The sequence below is a fragment of the Theropithecus gelada genome, chromosome 15 (genome assembly GCF_003255815.1).
Source record: "Theropithecus gelada isolate Dixy chromosome 15, Tgel_1.0, whole genome shotgun sequence".
In the NCBI taxonomy this organism is placed as follows: domain Eukaryota; kingdom Metazoa; phylum Chordata; class Mammalia; order Primates; family Cercopithecidae; genus Theropithecus; species Theropithecus gelada.
The window spans coordinates 32,108,523-32,127,242 of NC_037683.1; the positions used below are offsets into that span (position 1 = coordinate 32,108,523).

The 18,720-nt window shown below is 39.8% G+C and overlaps 1 protein-coding gene across 4 annotated transcripts in view; it reads left to right on the forward strand.

Moving 5' to 3' along the window:
• ELP1 (elongator complex protein 1) overlaps positions 1-18,720 on the forward strand; it is a 66,217-nt gene that overhangs the window by 13,160 nt on the left and 34,337 nt on the right. For 3 of the 4 annotated variants that reach the window (XM_025359352.1, XM_025359354.1, XM_025359353.1), the window contains 10 exons: positions 2,416-2,512; positions 2,862-2,952; positions 4,062-4,185; positions 5,759-5,852; positions 8,592-8,822; positions 9,907-10,077; positions 12,646-12,745; positions 14,560-14,742; positions 17,379-17,485; positions 17,789-17,892. In XM_025359352.1, the coding sequence (XP_025215137.1) occupies positions 2,416-2,512; positions 2,862-2,952; positions 4,062-4,185; positions 5,759-5,852; positions 8,592-8,822; positions 9,907-10,077; positions 12,646-12,745; positions 14,560-14,742; positions 17,379-17,485; positions 17,789-17,892 (1,302 nt within the window). The remainder of the gene's footprint in view (positions 1-2,415; positions 2,513-2,861; positions 2,953-4,061; positions 4,186-5,758; positions 5,853-8,591; positions 8,823-9,906; positions 10,078-12,645; positions 12,746-14,559; positions 14,743-17,378; positions 17,486-17,788; positions 17,893-18,720) is intronic. The other variant, XM_025359355.1, reaches the window with a different exon arrangement.

Genomic DNA, 18,720 nt, shown 5'->3' on the forward strand with positions numbered 1-18,720 from the left:
TTTTTTTTTTTTTTTTTTTTTGAGACGGAGTCTCGCTCTGTCACCCGAGCTGGAGTACAGTGGTGTGATCTCAGCTTACTGCAACCTCCACCTCCCACGTTCACGCCATTCTCCTGCCTCAGCCTCCCGAGTAGCTGAGACCACAGGTGCCTGCCACCACGCCTGGCTAATTTTTTATATTTTTAGTAGAGACAGGGTTTCACCGTGTTAGCCAGGGTGGTCTCAGTCTCCTGACCTCGTGATCCGCCCGCCTCAGCCTCCCAAAGTGCTGAGATTACAGGTGTGAGCCACCGCGCCCGGCAGCTTTCTAAGACCATATCTTTTCGATTTAAAAGGAGTACTTTACTCATACATGTTATGACATGGATAAACCCCATGAAGATTATGCTAAGTGAAAGAAGCCAGTCATAAAAGATTGCATATAGTATGATCCCATTTGTATGAAGTTCCCAGAAGGGGCAAATCCACAGAGGCAGAAAGTAGAGTAGAGGTTGCGTAGGGCTGCGGGGTAGGGTAGGGAAGGAGTGACTGCTAATGGATATGGGGTTTCTTTTTGGGATGATGAAAACGCTCAAAATTCAGATTACGGTGATAGCTGTTCAACTTTGTAAATACACTTTAAAAACAATGATTCTTACCACTGAGTTTAAACAAACAAAAAAAACCATTGTGTAATTCAAATGGGTGAACCTTAATGAAATGTAAATTATATCCCAGTAAAGGTGTTTAAAAATAGTACTTTAAGGGAATCTATGGTAGTATTGAGAATAAGGCAGTTTTCCATACTTTGTTAAACTCTGGAGGAGATGACATTTTACTACTGGTACCTGCTAGAGTAAGACTTATCTAGTATTGCCAAAATTAGGATTTATTAGTGATATAGGATGATCCAGGTAATGGGGGGAAAAAACCCCGGGCATCCTATTATCTAATGTACTATCCAGTAAACTACTCTAGCTTTTTTTCCTGAACTTTTTCTAAAGGCTTTCTAGGGCCTTGTCTTGGTTTGAAAGTTCACAGCTACCCTTCAGAAAAGAAAACAAAAATCCGTGGAGTAGTCAGACACAAGTACTCATATGAGCATAATTTACTTTGATTTTTTAAGTTGTGTTGTTCTAGCCCTCAGTTTGTTCCCTGCCTGGGCTCTCCTAGTGCCCAGTAACACTGATTCAAGAGGTTGCATTTAGCTGGGCACGGTGGCTCACACCTGTAATCCCAGCACTTAGGGAGGCCAAGGTGGGCGGGTCACCTGAGGTCAGGAGTTCGAGACCAGCATGTCCAACATGGCGAAATCCCGTCTCTACTAAAAATACAACAGTTAACCAGGCATGGTGGCAGATGCCTGTAATCTCAGCTACTTGGGAGGCTAAGGCAGTAGAATTGCTTGTACCCGGGAGATGGAGGTTGCAGTGAGCCAAGATTACGCCACTGCACACCAGCCTGGGCAACAAAGCAAGACTCCCTCTCAAAAAAAAAAAAAAAAAGTAGGTGAGAGAGAGGAATTGAGGAGGATATCAAGGGTTGGGCCTGAACAAATGGAAGCATAATTATATGTAGAAATTTCTATGAGCTACTCTTCTAGAATAGATGACTCAGTAATACCCTGCTTGCCATCTACGTTTTCTGTCCTCAGTTATTTCCAGTTCTATTTCATATAACGCCTATTTCAGGCCTTAACCCTTCACTAAAGGAGGTTTGGCTTCTATACCATAGGACAGTTTCATTGAGAATAAATTTGGTTAGGCTACCTATGTATTCCCTACGGTGCAGACTATAGTATAGTACTAGCAGAATTATTAGACTGTTACTAGAATATGATGAAGAATGCCCGGGTGGTCATCTGTCTCCCAGCCAGTAGAGTTGGCTTCAGGATTGAGATACACGTGGTCCTGGAGGAGACGTTTCTTCCCGTCATGCTGCAGAATGAGAACATTTCCATGTTTTCGTCGTTGTTTGCTGCTGCCTTTACCACCTCTGTGGCTCTTCCCTATTCACCTTCTTCACATCTTAACTCATCTGTGCCCTGTTGTGAAGCTTACACAATATTTGAACAAAACTCTACCCTGTTGGACAAACAGGACACTTGTTTCCTTGTGGTTACCTGAAAGGTTCCTTAGCTCATTATATTCAGGATCTAGATCTGTAGCTCTTTTCCTCTTTTGCTGTTCTCAGAGGCCACTTTTTTTTTTTTTTTTAATGCCCAAAGGAGGATTTTGTTTGTTTTACATTTTTTTCTCTTTTTTGGTGATTTCTGGGTTAGAAGAACCAACCCTTGGATGGTTTCTGATTCTAGAGGCAGGCTTTCAAGGTAGCTTAAACCTCGTACAAAAGATCTATATCTAGTGGTGTGAGGCTTGTTTGATTCTGGGATACTTAAGGTCCGCCAGTAATGTTGGTGTTTCTTCCCCTCTTTAGCATGAGTCTGCTTTGCCCTGGGATGATCGTAGACCTCAAGTTACCTGGCGTGGGGATGGACAGTTTTTTGCTGTGAGTGTTGTTTGCCCAGAAACAGGTATGGAAATATATTGCAGTTAAACAACAATAAAAAAAAAAATCTTATTAAAATTGAGGAAACTTTTCTTTCTTTTGCTTTGAGTAAGGTATTAATTTACATACGAGGCAAGGATGTACTGATTTAAATGTGAAATGAGTTTAGAGTTAAGAATTAAAAGAGTCCTTTGAGGTCACCTGGTCCATCCTCCTACCTGGTGGACAGAAATTTTTAACAAGATTAATCTAATTGGCTGTGTAAAACCGTGGCATTTTTTGTTTGTAAGGAAGGTGTTTGAGTAGTTCTGATTTGACAACTTCTATCATAATGTTCTAAGTGTGTGTGTGTGTTTGACTCCACTCCCGTACAGGGGCTCGGAAGGTCAGAGTGTGGAACCGAGAGTTTGCTTTGCAGTCAACCAGTGAGCCTGTGGCAGGACTGGGACCAGCCCTGGCTTGGAAGTGAGTGGGAGAAGAAACCTTAGAGAAATTCTTGGAACCAGGGTAGAGGTGGTGGTACCCATTGATACAGATGATACAGATGTTTGTGTAACACAAAAGGATTTTTACATTTCTTCATTTGGTTGTAAGCCTGTATCTATCTTTGTTTCTTCTTCTTTTTTTTTTTTTTATTCTCTGAAGTCTGAATTCAACTTGAATAGTAGATTTTATGCTTCTTCACAGATTGCGTCACTCCAAGGCCCCATATATTTTGCATTCCTAATTCTTAAAAGGCTGTAGTTTTAAGGCAGGGGGTATATGAAGCCATTGTACAGAGCAGAAAATGGTGTTTAGAAGGGAAGGACCAGTTTGCAGGACTCTGTGGGGCAAATGGAGCTTTTGTGGAAATTAGGGAAAGAGCCTCCTTCCTTGGCACAAAATTCCCACAGCAGAGGATCTGCTTGCCAGGGAACATGCAGGCTGGATTCAGATCCCCCTCTTTCCTTCTCTTCTCCTCCTTGGCCCAGTACCCTTGTGCAGGTCACAATTTGCCTGTCATATGTGGCTGCCTGATTTTAGATAGAAGATGTGTCTCCACTGTTTCAGTGGTATCTGTTGTATGTAGACCTCTTGTTTCCCACCAGTTATCTGAATGGTGTTGTATGATAGAGCAGCAGAGAAATGTATTTGAATTAAAACCCTAGAGACAAATGTGAATAAGATGAGGCATTTAAGATGTTTTCAACATTTGGAGAAGTCTTAAAAAAGACCTAGCTGAGCATAGAATATTTGCTGAAGTCATATAATTGAAGGAGAAATAGATTTTGATTTTTAGGACATTATACGTGCAATGGTTTAGATAACTTATTATTTTTAAAGTCATCCAAATGCAGTGTAAATATGTAAGGCTTTGTAGGCAAATGGAACCTCTGTATAAAATAGGATAAGACACTCTTTCCTCTGGCAAGTACAGTCCCACAATGGGGTGAACCGCTTGCCAAGAGACAAGGGACACATGGGATTTAAAACTTCCTTAGATAAAGATACTCATTCATTCATTCATTCATTCGTGTTTGCTGTCTTTAGTTAGAGGAGCTTTGGATGTTGTAACACTCTGAGTTTGCTTTAAGACCCTCAGGCAGTTTGATTGCATCTACACAAGATAAACCCAACCAGCAGGATATTGTGTTTTTTGAGAAAAATGGACTCCTTCATGGACACTTCACACTTCCCTTCCTTAAAGATGAGGTTAAGGTAAGTGCCTGAGTTTGTTTCGCCCTCAAATGTGGAGGACTTTCCACAGCTATAGAGGGAATTTTTGTTTGTTTGTTTGTTTTTTTGAGACGGAGTTTCATTCTTGTTGCCCAGGCTGGAGTGCAATGGTACGATCTCGGCTCATCGCAACATCCACCTCCCAGGTTAAAGTGATTCTCCTGCCGGGCGCGGTGGCTCACGCCTGTAATCCCTGCACTTTGGGAGGCCGAGGCGGGCGGATCACGAGGTCAGGAGATCGAGACCATCCTGGCTAACACGGTGAAACCCCGTCTCTACTAAAATACAAAAAATTAGCCCGGCGCGGTGGCGGGCGCCTGTAGTCCCAGCTACTCGGGAGGCTGAGGCAGGAGAATGGCGCGAACCCGGGAGGCGGAGCTTGCAGTGAGCCGAGATGGTGCCACTGCACTCCAGCCTGGGCGACAGAGTGAAGACTCCGCCTCAAAAAAAAATAAAAAAATAAAAAAAAATAAAAAAAAAATAAAGTGATTCTCCTGCCTCAGCCTCCCGAGTAGCTGGGATTACAGGCACGCGCCACCACAGCCAGCTAATTTTGTGTTTTTAGTAGAGACAGGGTTTCTCCATGTTGATCAGGCTGGTCTCAAACCCCTGACCTCAGGTGATCCACCCGCCTCAGCCTCCCAAAGTGCTGGGATTACAGGCATGAGCCAGCGCGCCTGGCCTATAGAGGGGATTTATATTTGATATGGATACATAAATAGAAGCTTTAGAGTAAATAGTAATAAAAATGGTGGTTTCTTAGAACTGATTTTTTTTGTTAAATAAAAGATATATTGTTTTTCCAGTGATTTTGCAACTAATAGCATTTCTCCCCCACCTTAGATAAAACAGAAATAGGAAATAAAAATGCTAGTTTTTATTGTTTATTTTGGCAAAAGCATGATTTTTCCAGTAATGAAGATGCTTTTCATTTATAACATTTAAATCTTAAGCGGTTTGTATACCATTTCTTAATTGGTATACAATTAAGAAATTGACTGAAGTGAGAACACATCAAATGATATCTCTGTGTAAAATTTTAAACATCTTAAGTTGAGAGACAAGTTTAATGAACTCCCATGTAACTTTTACTCACTTTCAGTAGATACTAACATTTTGCAAAACTATTTTCATCTATCTACAACTCTTTGGCCTATACATACACATACTTACATATATTTTTATTTCCTGGAGTTTTAATTCTAGAAATCGTATTTTCAATATTTATTTCTAACAGTTAAGGACATTTTTTTTTACATAACCATAACTCCATTATTACATCTTACCTCAGTGTTGTCTAACACCCAGTCCATATTCAAATTTCTCTGATTGTCTAAAAATGTCACCTTGTATTTGGTTAAGTTTCTTAAGTTATGTATTTCTTTTTTTTAAGTCCTCTACATAATAGTGACATATTTTACAGATTTGTTTAATGCCTCTATAAATTAGTAATTTACAGCTAGGGATGAGCTCAGGTAGTGGGATTATTTGATTATAAAGATTTGGAAGTAAATCCATAACTGAAAGCCAATGATGGATCTTTTTTCCCTCCTAGGTAAATGACTTGCTCTGGAATGCAGATTCCTCTGTGCTTGCAGTTTGGCTGGAAGACCTTCAGAGAGAAGAAAACTCCATTCTGAAAACCTATGGTAAGACAGCTGTAGTACCCCAACCTTCTGCTCCATAGAACGTAGTTGAAAGTGGACAGGTATTGGGATTTCCTTCATCCCTTCTACTTAGTCCCTTAGTAGAATCAAAGATGCTGAAGTGGGTAGATGGAAATGGGGGTGATTAGGTTTTGGTTGATTGTGGATTTCAGTCATGTATTGGTCGGGATTCTCTAGAGAAACAGAATTAATACATACATATAATTCGTCCCTCAGTATTCTTGGGGAATTAGTTCTAGGATTGCCCATGGAAACCAAAATCCACACGTGGTCAAGTCCTGCAGTCAGCCCTGCAGAACACTCAGATATGAAAAGTCAGCCTTTTGTATACTTGAGTTTTGCATTCCTCAAGTACCATATTTTTGATGTGCATTTGGTTGTGGATATAGAATCCACAAGATGAAGGGCTGACTGTATTCATTGAAAAAAAATACGAATATAAATGGACCTATGCAGTTCAAGCCTGTGTCGTTCAAGGGTCAACTGTACTTATATAGAGAGACAGTGAGAGAGGGAACAGGATAGGGTGGGAGGGAGAGAGAGTAATAGAGTGTGGATAGATTTACTTTAAAAGATTGGCTAATGTAGGGGATGGCAAGTTTGAAATTTGTGGGGCAGGTTGGCAGGCTGGAAACTCAGGTAAGAATTGATGTTGCAGACTTGTGTATGAAATCTGTAAGGCAGGCTGGAAACTTAGGCAAGATTTCTGTTACAGCCTTAAGGCAGAATTTCTTCTTTTCTGAGAAGCCTCAGTTTTCGCTTTGAAGGCCTTCAGCTGAATGAATGGGACCCTCCCACATTATGGAGAATAATCTGCTTTCCTTACAGTCAGCCCATTATAAATATTAATCACATCTACAGAATACTTTCACAGCAACATCTAGAGTTTCAGCAGACAGCTGGGCACCATAGCCTGGCCAAGTTGACACAATAAAATTAACTGTTGTAAGTCATCACGTGCTTTCCCTAGTGGATGGTATTACCACAGAAAAAAACAATAACCAAAGGTATTCTGTGGATGTGAAAGAAGGTTTAGATTAAATATAAAAGGAAAGAATATTTTTTATAGCTTTTAAAATATATCAGTGTGTGGTTTTAAGTATTAAATAATACTTGAAAATGTTAGAAAATAAAGATGAGAAAAAAAGAAATCTCATAGTTCTGCCACTCCGTAATAATTGCTATTCAAATTTTCTTGTCTTCTAGTTTTTTCATGTATGTATCTCAGTGTAGCAATGATCTCATTTTTGTTAAAAGTATAGGTATGGGCCAGGCGCGGTGGCTCATGCACTTTGGGGGCCCAGCACTTTGGGAGGCCGAGGCGGGTGGATCACGAGGTCAGGAGATCGAGACCATCCTGGCTAACATGGTGAAACCCCATCTCTACTAAAAATACAAAAAATTAGCTGGGCGTAGTGGCGGGTGCATGTAGTCCCAGCTACTCGGGAGGCTGAGGCAGGAGAATGATGTGAACCCAGAGGAGGCGGGGCTTACAGTGAACGGAGATCGTGCCACTGCACTCCAGCCTTGGTGACAGAGTGAGACTCCATCTCAAAAACGTGTGTGTATATATATATACATACACATTGCACAAGAACAGTCACAACATCTGTGCTTACAGAACATCAGCATGTGGTCTAACTTCAAAGTGTAATAATGCGGTTTAAGACTAGGTTGTATTTGCGGTGATCACTAAGTTAAGCATTAGTGAGCAAGGAGATTAAGAAAATGAATTCCTTAATATAACTAATATTTCTTAATATAAATGTAATTCCTAATATAACTAAGGTCTTAATTTATATGTGTCATCTGTTTAGTGAAGGTTAGTTTTGGCATGATTAAGTCTTAATAGATGTTGGAAGGATAATTGCATGCTTATCTTCTTCGGGCAGCTGAATCAGGGTTAATACCCAGATAGCCTGGTACATAAGTGCGTGCAAAGCACCTGAAAGAAAATAAGCATCTTAAGCCCAATACAACACAATGATGCTAGTCTAGATCTTGGATTGAGTGTTTTAATACTTTTAATCTAATTGCCAAGTTATCTTCTTCCTAAATCTTCATGAGAAAACCCACTAAAAGAATGCTTTGTCCTAGTAGCCTTCCATCATAATCATAAAGTTTGGAAGTAAAGTTGAAAATAAACATATAGGCCAGGCGCGGTGGCTCACGCCTATAATCCCAGCACTTTGGGAGGCTGAGGTGGGCGGATCACGAGGTCAGGAGATCGAGACCATCCTGGCTAACACGGTAAAACCCTGTTTCTACTAAAAATACAAACAAACAAAAAAAAAGTTAGCCGGGTGTGGTGGCAGGTGCCTGTAGTCCCAGGTACTCGGGAGGCTAAGGCAGGAGAATGGCTTGAACCTGGGAGGTGGAGCTTGTAGTGAGCTGAGATCGTGCCACTGCACTCCAGCCTGGGCGACAGTGAGACTCTGAGTCAAAAAAAAAAAAAAAAAGAAAGAAAATAAACATATGAATAAAAATTGAAAGTAGAAAAAAAACAGGAATATAAACATGTATTTCTTACCTTATTGATTCTTGACATTTTATCTGCATGGAAAGCTACTTTTTGGCAATTATTATTGTTCTTATTTTAGAGAAGAGGCTGAGCAGGAAGGGTCCTTTGAAAAAGAAAAGATTGCCCTTGTCCCCCTCTGGCAAGTGGGATGAAGTCTGCTTTCCAGCCTCTAATGGCCTTCTTTTCATTTTCCCTTGCAGTTCAGCTCTGGACTGTTGGAAACTATCACTGGTATCTCAAGCAAAGTTTATCCTTCAGCACCTGTGGGAAGAGCAAGCTTGTATCTCTGATGTGGGACCCTGTGACCCCATACCGGCTGCATGTTCTCTGTCAGGGCTGGCATTACCTCGCCTATGATTGGCACTGGACGACTGAGCGGAGCGTGGGAGATAATTCAAGCGACTTGTCCAATGTGGCCGTCATTGATGGAAGTAAGCTGCTGGGAAGTGTGTCCATGAGCCTGCAAGGGGTCCTGAACCTACGGCCTGCAGATGTGGTGGTTTGATTGCAACAGTGGGGAATCTTTATTTATTTTGGCTGTTTGGGTTACTTGTTTGATTTTTTATTGAATGGGATATAAGGTGGGGTATATTCTTTCCTGAGAACCATTGTCCCCACTCCCCACCCCAGTTTCCTGTTATACTGCATCTGTGGCCTTCACACATTTACTTGCCTGGCCTTTGAAGACACTGAAAACTTTGACTCTAGGTAGAGAGGATGACAACAGTAGAGTCTTGTGGGATCGGTTAGCCTTATCTGTTTGCCCTGACACAGATTTATAATTGATCCTTGTACCACCCCACTTGTGCTGCTTTGTTTCCTGATATAAATGCTTGCTGATTATATACTTCTCTAGTATGTTCAGTTCGTGCATAGATGTTTGCCTAATATGAAGATTAGGTTGATATTTTATAATTAGGTAGAAGGTTTTTTAGGGGGTGGGATGGGGAGGGCAAGATTGAGGAGTGAAGTAGTCACCTTAATGAATAGTTTTATTGCTGATAATAAAAGGGAACACTGGCTTCTAAGATTGTAATGTGAGGTGGTATACTAATTCATATTCTGTGTAATGTTCTATATTATACTGATTTTATAGTCATGTATTCTATATAGAGAACTTAATCAGATCTGCCTTATTACCAAATCCACACATAGGAAAGTGCTTTAAGGATTTTGAAGGTATTAATTCCCTTGGTTTAGTGTGGCTTGCTTGCAGGCCTGGATTTAAAGCTAGAGCTCTGGCCTCTTGGCCTTTTTGCCTTAGTCCCTGGCACCTGAAACTCCAGGTTCTGAGATGGACTGCTGTAGGCCTGGAGGTGACGATGGCCAAGTATAGACAGAACCCATGACGTTTCCCCACCCCACACTGTTTTTAAACTTGTTCATGAGAAAAACACTGAAAGTTATTTTTTTGTGAATTGCCATTATTGTTTGGATATACTGTGCTATTCAGATGGCTTATCTTACAAATTGAATATCCCTATGTCTAATCCTCTTCTTTCTTTTTCACTGCAGACGGAGTATTGGTGACAGTCTTCCGGCAGACTGTGGTTCCGCCTCCCATGTGTACCTACAAACTGCTGTTCCCACACCCTGTGAATCAAGTCACATTCTTTGCACACCCTCAGAAGAGTAATGACCTTGCTGTTCTAGATGCCAGTAACCAGATTTCTGTTTATAAATGCGGTATGTTAAAAAACTTTTACCGAGATGTTCTGCATGAAATCCCTTCTACTCCTACATAAAAGCAAATTATAGTTTAGTGTTGCCATAGGTCTAGTGTTTCTCAAAATTTTGAAGTCTGCAGTTGATATCATTATCATTATGATATTTAATTGGCTTGGAATTTTTTTTTTTTTTTTAATCCTAACACTGGTTTGTATGTGCCATTCCTTTTCCCTTACTAAACTTGAAGAGTCAGTTATTTAAGAATAACATTGAACTCTGGAAATAACATAGTATGTTATACATTGTTAACATGTTTTACTATTTTCATTGCGTTTACACATATTTTCAGTTGATCTCATCCCTCCTAGGAGCTGTGTCAGAGATGGGATTTTCCACTTTTATACATGAGGGAACACAGTGTCAGAGGTTTTGTAATTTGTTTGAACAAGAATGGACAAGGACCTCGACACAGGTGTTCTAGCTCCTAATCCACTTGTCCTTCCACAGCCCCGTTGCTGTCAGTTCCTCATTGTTTTCCTGATGTGCTGGAGAATCTGAAATTAGTTTTTACTTGTGAGTTCTGTGGTTATGTCATAAATTCTGCTGGCATATGGCAGTGGTAGCCTTGTTTTCAAATATCTTTTGAATTTTCAGAAAAAGCCTAGATAGTTGCCAAGAGAGTAATCAAAATTAATTAATTTAAATGGGAATTCCTTACTTTCATATCAGCTTTTCTGTTAAGTCAGCTGCCCACTGTGTACATGAATCCTATCTGGATATATCACCACTTTCTCTGATTATAGTTTCAGTGTGTCAAATGCTGTTACAGTCCTCCTTAAGCTTTTAAAAATAGCTTTAAAAAAAGTGCAAATATGTTCATTGTCAAGGCAAAAAGAATCAGATGTAAGGTAAGCTTTTGTGGGACTTACCCTATGATGCTAATGAGTTTGTATGTCACTTTATGATGTATGGAATGTTTTGTTCTGAATGGCTTTATATCATTCGTCTATTTAAAGTGTACAATTCAGTGGTTTATATGTGTGCTTATGCATATATATACATATATCTTTGTATATATATTTTCACAGAGTTGCATCCATCACCACGATCAATTTTAGGACATTTTTATCTCCTCAGGATGAAACGCTGTACCACCCAGCATTCATTTTCCTTGAGAGAAAACTCCCTGTGATGAGATAGGACAGGCTGAGAGCTCCACTTTTGAAAGATTGTTCGGCATCAGTATGTGGGGTTAGCCATAGGTTGGGGCACCTGGAGGCAGAGGTTCCAGTTAGGAGAAGCTGTTGTCAAGTGTCCAGGCAGGAGCTAGTGAGAGCTTGAGCCAGGGCAGTGTTCATAGAAATGGAAAGAAGAGAAAGATCATAACAAATCCATGAACTAAAAACCCTGAGAAGTTAAAGAGCCCACTGGGGAGAGTTTGGATATAAGAGAATCTGGAAAAAGAGATCTTGGACTGGAATAGGTCAGGGCTCAGTGCCCAAGCAGAAGGGAAATTAACAACTTGGAGCCAAGTGGTAGACATTTGAGTGGTGTGGAGACAAGTTAGTTCCCCAAATTTTCAAAGATGGTGTTTGATGCATCCTGAGTATGACTCCTTTTTCCCCCTCATTGTTTCTTGTTTATTATATGCCAGCCTTTTTCTAGTACTTGGCTTGTTGTACGAGAAAACTAGTTGTCCTTTGTCTACAACTTGTTATTCTAGGTGTAGACAAAAGATACCAATTAAATATAATGTATCAGATGGCAAGTGCTGTGGAGAAAAATTAAGCAGAATAAGGGACAGGGAGAGCTTAAGGATAAGATTTTACAGGGGGAAGGTGGCTCTCCTATTTAGTGTGATTCCAAAGGCCTCTCTGTGAAGGTGAAATTTAAGCAGAGATCTGGTGAGAATCACAGTGGGAGCCACGTAGACATCTGGGGTAAGAGCGTCCCAAGCATTCTATGCTTGAAGGTGAAGGAAAAAAAAAAAAAGTGTGTTCCAAGCAGAGTAAAAAGCAACCACCGAAGTGTTTAGGAAATAGCCAGGAGGCCAGGGTGGCTGCAGCAGAGCAAATGAGGGGAAGGTGGTGGGTGAGTTCAGAGAGGTGATGGGAATCTGCTCTTGTAGGGCCCTGCGGCTTTTACTCCGAGTGAGATAGGAGCCACCAGAAGGCTTAGAACAGAGGAGTGCAGTGTTCTGGCTGAATTTTTTAAAGGCTTGCATTGGCTGCTGTGCAGTGAATAAACTGAATGAAGAATAGAAAGAAACTTTTAAGCAGGTGCTTAGGACTTTGGAGAACTGGAGGATATTGAGAGGTGGCTGAAGACAGTGGAGGAAATTGTCCACAGCACTGGGCTGAGAGGGTAGCCCCTCCACTGGGTCTTGCTGAGATGTGGCCTTTATCAGGGAAGATTATGACTGATGTGTTCTTAAGGGAAAAGCAAAGATTTGAAGGAGGTTGAGATGTGATTATTTTCTAGATTGCTGTTTGCCTTCTAGAACTCATTAATTGCAGACACCATCCCCTTAGTATTAGGTGAAATCTTATAATTTACAATGATAATATTTGCATTTTTGTTTTCCAGGTGATTATCCAAGTGCCGACCCTACAGTGAAACTGGGAGCTGTGGGTGGAAGTGGATTTAAAGTTTCCCTTAGAACTCCTCAACTGGAAAAGAGATACAAGTAGGTTCTTAATTATCTTGGGCTCTGGGAACAGAATCAGCCAGCATGCAGTCCTAAATTCAGCCAACTGATAGAGTTCTATGCCTGTTGCTGAGTGGAACAAGAAATAAATACAATAGCCAGGCCCTGATTTTTGGATCTGGTTGGAGAAGCCAGTCATGTAGTTTGTCTGAATGCCCTATAATTTGATAGGTAGCAGGAGAGCATGAGTTGCAAGCTGACCTAGGACCTACTCCCAATAGCGCTTGGTTCTCCAGGAAAAATCACATGGGAAAGATGGAGATGACAATGATAAGACGGAGTTGCATTCTCTTACATAAATGGGGATGTATGGGTTGTTAACATGGATGACCTAATGCATCCTCTATCTTTGCTCCATCCCAGAATCTAGAACTTCTGGGTGCTGTGTTTTGAGGCTCCTGGGATGGAAATCAGAAAGCATTCTTCCATTGAAACAGTATTATAAACAGTTGGACGTAATCGAATACCTTAGGTATGCTATAGGCATTTGCAAAATGACCTAGAAACCAAATTATAATGCCACTTCTGTGAAAGAACTTTTTAAAAGTACCACTTATTGAGTACTTATAGATTAAAAAAACAAAGCGTAGAGGTTAGTTAACTTACCCAAGGTCATGGACCTGGTAACTAGAGAATCTAGGATTTGATTCTATTCTGTTTGATAAGTCCATGTTCTTCATTTCTAAATTACTCCGCCTCCAGGGAACATTTATTGTTAGATTAATCGAAATAATTAACTGAGTACAACAAATAACAGAATTTAATAATGTTTCTTAAATATGTGTGATATAGTTAATAAATACAGCAGAAGTATTCAACCTCTGTATGATTTGGAGGCTGCCTGTATAATGCTTAGTAGTTTTTAAAGAGCATTTACATGCATTATTTCATTTTACAGACTTGAAACCACTAGAGTAGAGATAGAAGACAAATTAGAAAGTATGAGGCAGTTTAGAATATAGTTTCATTTAAAAAAAATTTGATGGGGATAGTGCCAATTTGTCTGAGATTTCACGAAAGACATGAATACTCATCGTGATCCTTGGGGAAGGGATAGGTTTGGAGTTGGCAAGGAATTGGGAACATTGGGTCTGGTGGGGAAGAAAGTGTCAGTGAAAGCCAGAGGTGGGACTGCTCCTCCATGGGATACTCTGTGTGAATGCAGTGGAGAGCCTGAGTCCGGGGAGAGATGTTTGAGGAGGAAGAGCAGGCTAGTGACCAACTTCTTCAGTGGGAGCTGCAGATTTGCCATCTGATCTAAAAGGCAGGAAGTAGCCATTATCGGTTCCTACGTGAGGTGACAAGAACAGTGCCATGGTCAGGTGTATAAATGCTACCGAAGGAATGCATTAGAGACATGGAGACCATCCCTCAAGCTAGTCAGTTTAATGTGAGGTGCTTAGGAAAGGACCCATTCATTCTACTGCAAGTCACATACGTGCCAGAGCCTGGTTTCAATGCCGGTAAGTTGTGGCAGTGGAAAGGCTCCAGGGTTCTTTAGTGTAGGGACTCGGGCAGGTAATTTTCTTGTGTAGTCAGTTTCCTCAAGTGTTCTCTTCAAATCGAAAGATTTCGGGGTATGAGAAATCTAAGGAAAATATAAAAACATATTCTTAAGCCAGACAAACATTAATTTTAGGTTTTCTAGTATTTGGTAATATCTTAGGTTTTGTCCCTCCAAATAATTAGGAGTTGACTGTATACAAGATGCTTCAGTCTTCCTTCATCCAGGAACATCTCAGTGGTTTTTAAGTTTTATTCATGTCTTGGATATTCTTCAATATTTAAAACAGAATTCAGTTTGAGAATAATGAAGATCAAGACGTAAACCCACTGAAACTAGGCCTTCTCACTTGGATTGAAGAAGACCTCTTCCTGGCTGTAAGCCACAGTGAGTCCAGTCCCCGATCTGTCATTCACCATTTGACTGCAGCTTCTTCTGAGATGGATGAAGAGCATGGACAGCTCAATGTCAGGTATTGCAGTTTTTCCCTGTACTCCGCGTGTTAAGCAAATGGAGTTAGGTTTTTGTCTTTTATGATGAGACAACTTTTTTTGACTTCCATTGAGCAAGGTTGAGGAGCAGTAGCTTTCTTGTTAGACACACTTAAAAAGAAGATTAAATCTAGTTTTGAGCCATGTCAAAATAACAGACCAAAAGTATATCAAAAAGTAGTGGAAAATAGGATAAATATTAATAGATGAAGCAACTTTTTAAAGATGTGTTAAATATTTTAATTCAGCATCTACTCACGTTTTTCCAGGATGTTTGTTATATGTTACAGTTGATTTTAATAACTGTGAAGCATAATTAGAGTGGCTAATTCTCATGGGCTAATGTGATAGGAAGAAATTTTGTATAAATGCAGTCATGCGTATATATATACATGGATGGGTGTGTGTGTGTGTGTGTGCATACCTTTTCCATGTTTAGATACACAAATACTTGACATTGTATTACAATTGCCTGTAGTATTCTGTAAAGTAACACGCCGTCCAGGTTTGTAGCCTAGTAGCAATAGACCATACCCCATAGCCTAGGGGTGTAGTAGGCTATACCACCTAGGTTTGTGTAAGTACTGTATGATGTTTGCACAATGATGAAATCACCTAACAACACATTTCTCAGACATATCCCCATCGTTAAATGATGCGTAGCTGCGTATATATGCTTTGTTTTGATGTGGTGACTTCAAAATGCTTCTTCCAGCCTCCTCTTCTTTATATCCTATTGTGTACTTGACTACATTTACCATTAGAAAGTCTCTATTCTTCTTTGTTCTCTGGGCCTGAGTTTTTTGTTTTGATTCCTGACTATATCTTCATTATGTAACAGTTAATGAATGCTGTTCTCTGAAATGCAAGCCCTGTTGTGTAGTAGAGAGCATTTTCTAGCCAGTTCCCAGAACTCCTTGTTTCCAGTGTCAAGACTTGGCACCTTTGGCCACTGATACTGATCCCCAGATTAATTTGTAATTAAAGCCCTACTGGTGAGGTTTCTCTTCTGAGAAACGTTGTTGCAAAATTAGGAACCTTTCCTTTATATATACATTACATACATTTACAGACATAAAACATTTTAATGCAGTCATTTGCTCCTACTCTTTGACTCATAGTGCTTCGTGATATTTTGAAAAAGCCTTTTGTTAACATGTCCAAATGCAGCATATGTTCTAGAAATATGTAGCACTTAAAGTAAGCCAGTAGATTACCTTTTGAAAAGCAGAGCAATTTACTTAAGTTTCTACTTCAGATTTGAAATTCTTCATCATTAGCTTGTAGAAGCAAAAGCTTGATGTAGTCATCTCATTTGCTATAAAGGAAATGAGAAGTCATTTACAGTATATTTCTACTGCTTTGACTTTTGTTTCTCAAAAAGACTGTTTTGTTCATATAAAATATTAATGCTTTTGAGAACTTCAAAGTCCCTCAATTAAGTAGTCTACATTTACTGTAGCTTGTACTTTGTAAAAAGTACTTTTCTAAGTCCTTTCTCTGTCTTAGCTTATTTATTTCTCATAATACCTCTTTAAAGTATGTGCCATTTGCACCATCATTTTACAGATGAGGCAACTAAGACATGGAACAGTTAGGTAACTTGCCTGAGATCATGCAGGTGGAGCCAGGATCGAATCCCAGCCAGTCTAGCTCTAGAGTTTGTTCTCTTCCTGACAGATAGTTTATCCTCACAAAATGTGAGGCATTTGTAGAGGAAGTCCTATTGTTTTAATTTTTAGTTTTTTTGTAGATTGGTTAAAAACTTTGAATTAAATGTTCCCATTAACATCATTTGTTTTTATCACTACCTTTTTGTCTCCTTTTTTTTTTTTTTTTTTTTTTTAATCACTACCTCTTCCTTCTCTTTTAAGAAATTCTGCTTCTGTGGCTATGGTCCAAGCTACTTGAGAAGCTGAGGTGGGAGATCACTTGAGCCTAGGGGGTTGAGATTGCAGTGAGCTATGATTGCGTCAACTGCATTTCAGCCTGGGCAACAGAGCAAGATACTGTCAAAGAAAAAAAAAAAAGAGTGATATTTTACTTCTCTCCGTTGACTCAGGGAAAAAATGTAACGGTGATAACATATTCCCTTGATCTCGTTAGTGAAAATCCACAATTTTCCATCAATTGATATGCTAGTGATACAGATATTGAGTGTGCTCATTTTCCTACAGAGGAGCTGCTTTAACTATTTTAAGCAGACAGAAATGATATTGGTACCATCCATGTCTAGTGAAGGCAATACATTGTAATAAGTTGCAGTAAGTTGTGGCCAGAAGAGGAGTGATGATTTCACAGTGTAAATAACTGTCTTATTGCCTTATTGGGTTTGTGGAAAATGGTGTCATATAGCAGATGTGGCTTTATCTGGGCTTTGGTTTAGAATAGTTTTATCTATTCATCCAACCATCCATCTGTCTCTAAGTGTGTAAGTGTGTGTGTGTGTGTGTGTGTAGTATTGGGTCTGTATATATGTACTTAGTCTACATTGTATTGAAATAGTGCAGCACCAAAGGGAGATTGTTGATTTTCAAAATCAGTGAAATGTTACTATTTTTGAGAAAAAAAGATTTACACGCCCTCCTCGTTTTTTGTTTTTTTTTTTTTTTGTCAGTTCATCTGCAACAGTGGATGGGATCATAATCGGTCTATGTTGCAATTCCAAGACCAAGTCAGTAGCATTACAGCTGGCTGATGGCCAGATATTTAAGTACCTTTGGGGTGAGTATCAAGGTGTTAGGAAAGCATATTATGACTTACATAGACGCTTAGTTCTTAAGAACATGTACTTGGATCTTGTCAGTACAACATTGATTGTCAGGTCTTTTAACTATCCTGGAAAACCCTAAGCTTTAGAGTGGAATTGGCAGGTGTATTCTACTCCTGTTTCCTCTTTTAATGAACTAATGCACTCTTACAAAAGTGATTGAAATTGCATGTTAAGTGTTTTAGCAAGTATTGATGTTGATGGTTTTTACAAAGAGCACATCAGCTATTTGTAAACTAGATCTGTGAATCCTGCAGAGTCACCTTCTCTGGCTGTTAAACCATGGAAGAACTCTGGTGGATTTCCTGTTCGGTTTCCTTATCCATGCACCCAGACTGAATTGGCCATGATTGGAGAAGAGGTAAGTGAACACGGAGCAGGAAACTTACTTAGTTACCCAGGGACTGATGGCATTAGGTAGAAAGAAAGTGGGCTTTGGAGACTTGGGTCTCCACTAAATGCCTAGGCAGTAGTGGGAAATGATCTCACTTTCATAAGCCACACCTTATTCATCTATAAAATGGGCAAATCAGTATCTGTCTATCAGGGTTCAGAAGACTAAATGAGATAATATATGTGATTAGCAACCTTTTATCCCTAGTCGTACAAATCAAAGTTAATTTTATTTCGTATCTTTTGAGGAAAACAGAAATATGATCTTGAAAATAGTTTTAGTAGATTTTTATTCAACACATATTAGAATGCCTGTAATTGTGGTGGATGGTAGAATACAGTGGTTGGAAAACAAAACCACTTGACTAATTCCTGCTCTTCTGGAACTTGTGATCTATTAATTTCAATGTAATAATTCCCTTTGTTGGGAGTGTGATGGAAATAGACAGGGTGTGCTGGTAGAGAATACTGAGATGTTTGAGGGGTAATTTGAGGATGGTGGCTATAAGAATGAGAGTCCTGCATTTGGTGGTCCAGGAAGGCCTCTCGGAGTCAGTGAAGTGTGTGCTGAGATGTGAAGAAAAAGAAGGCTCTCTCTCCAGGCAGAAGGAAGAACAAACTCCTTGAACTTAGCAAGAACTCATCTTATTCAAGGGACTGAATGGAAGCATTGTGGCCGGAGCTCAATGACAGTCAGAGAAGGGAGTTTGGGTTTTTTTAATTGAACAAAGATTAGAAACTTCTAGTGATTTTTAATCAACAGAGTAATGTGTTCTGCTTCATGGTTTGGACAGTG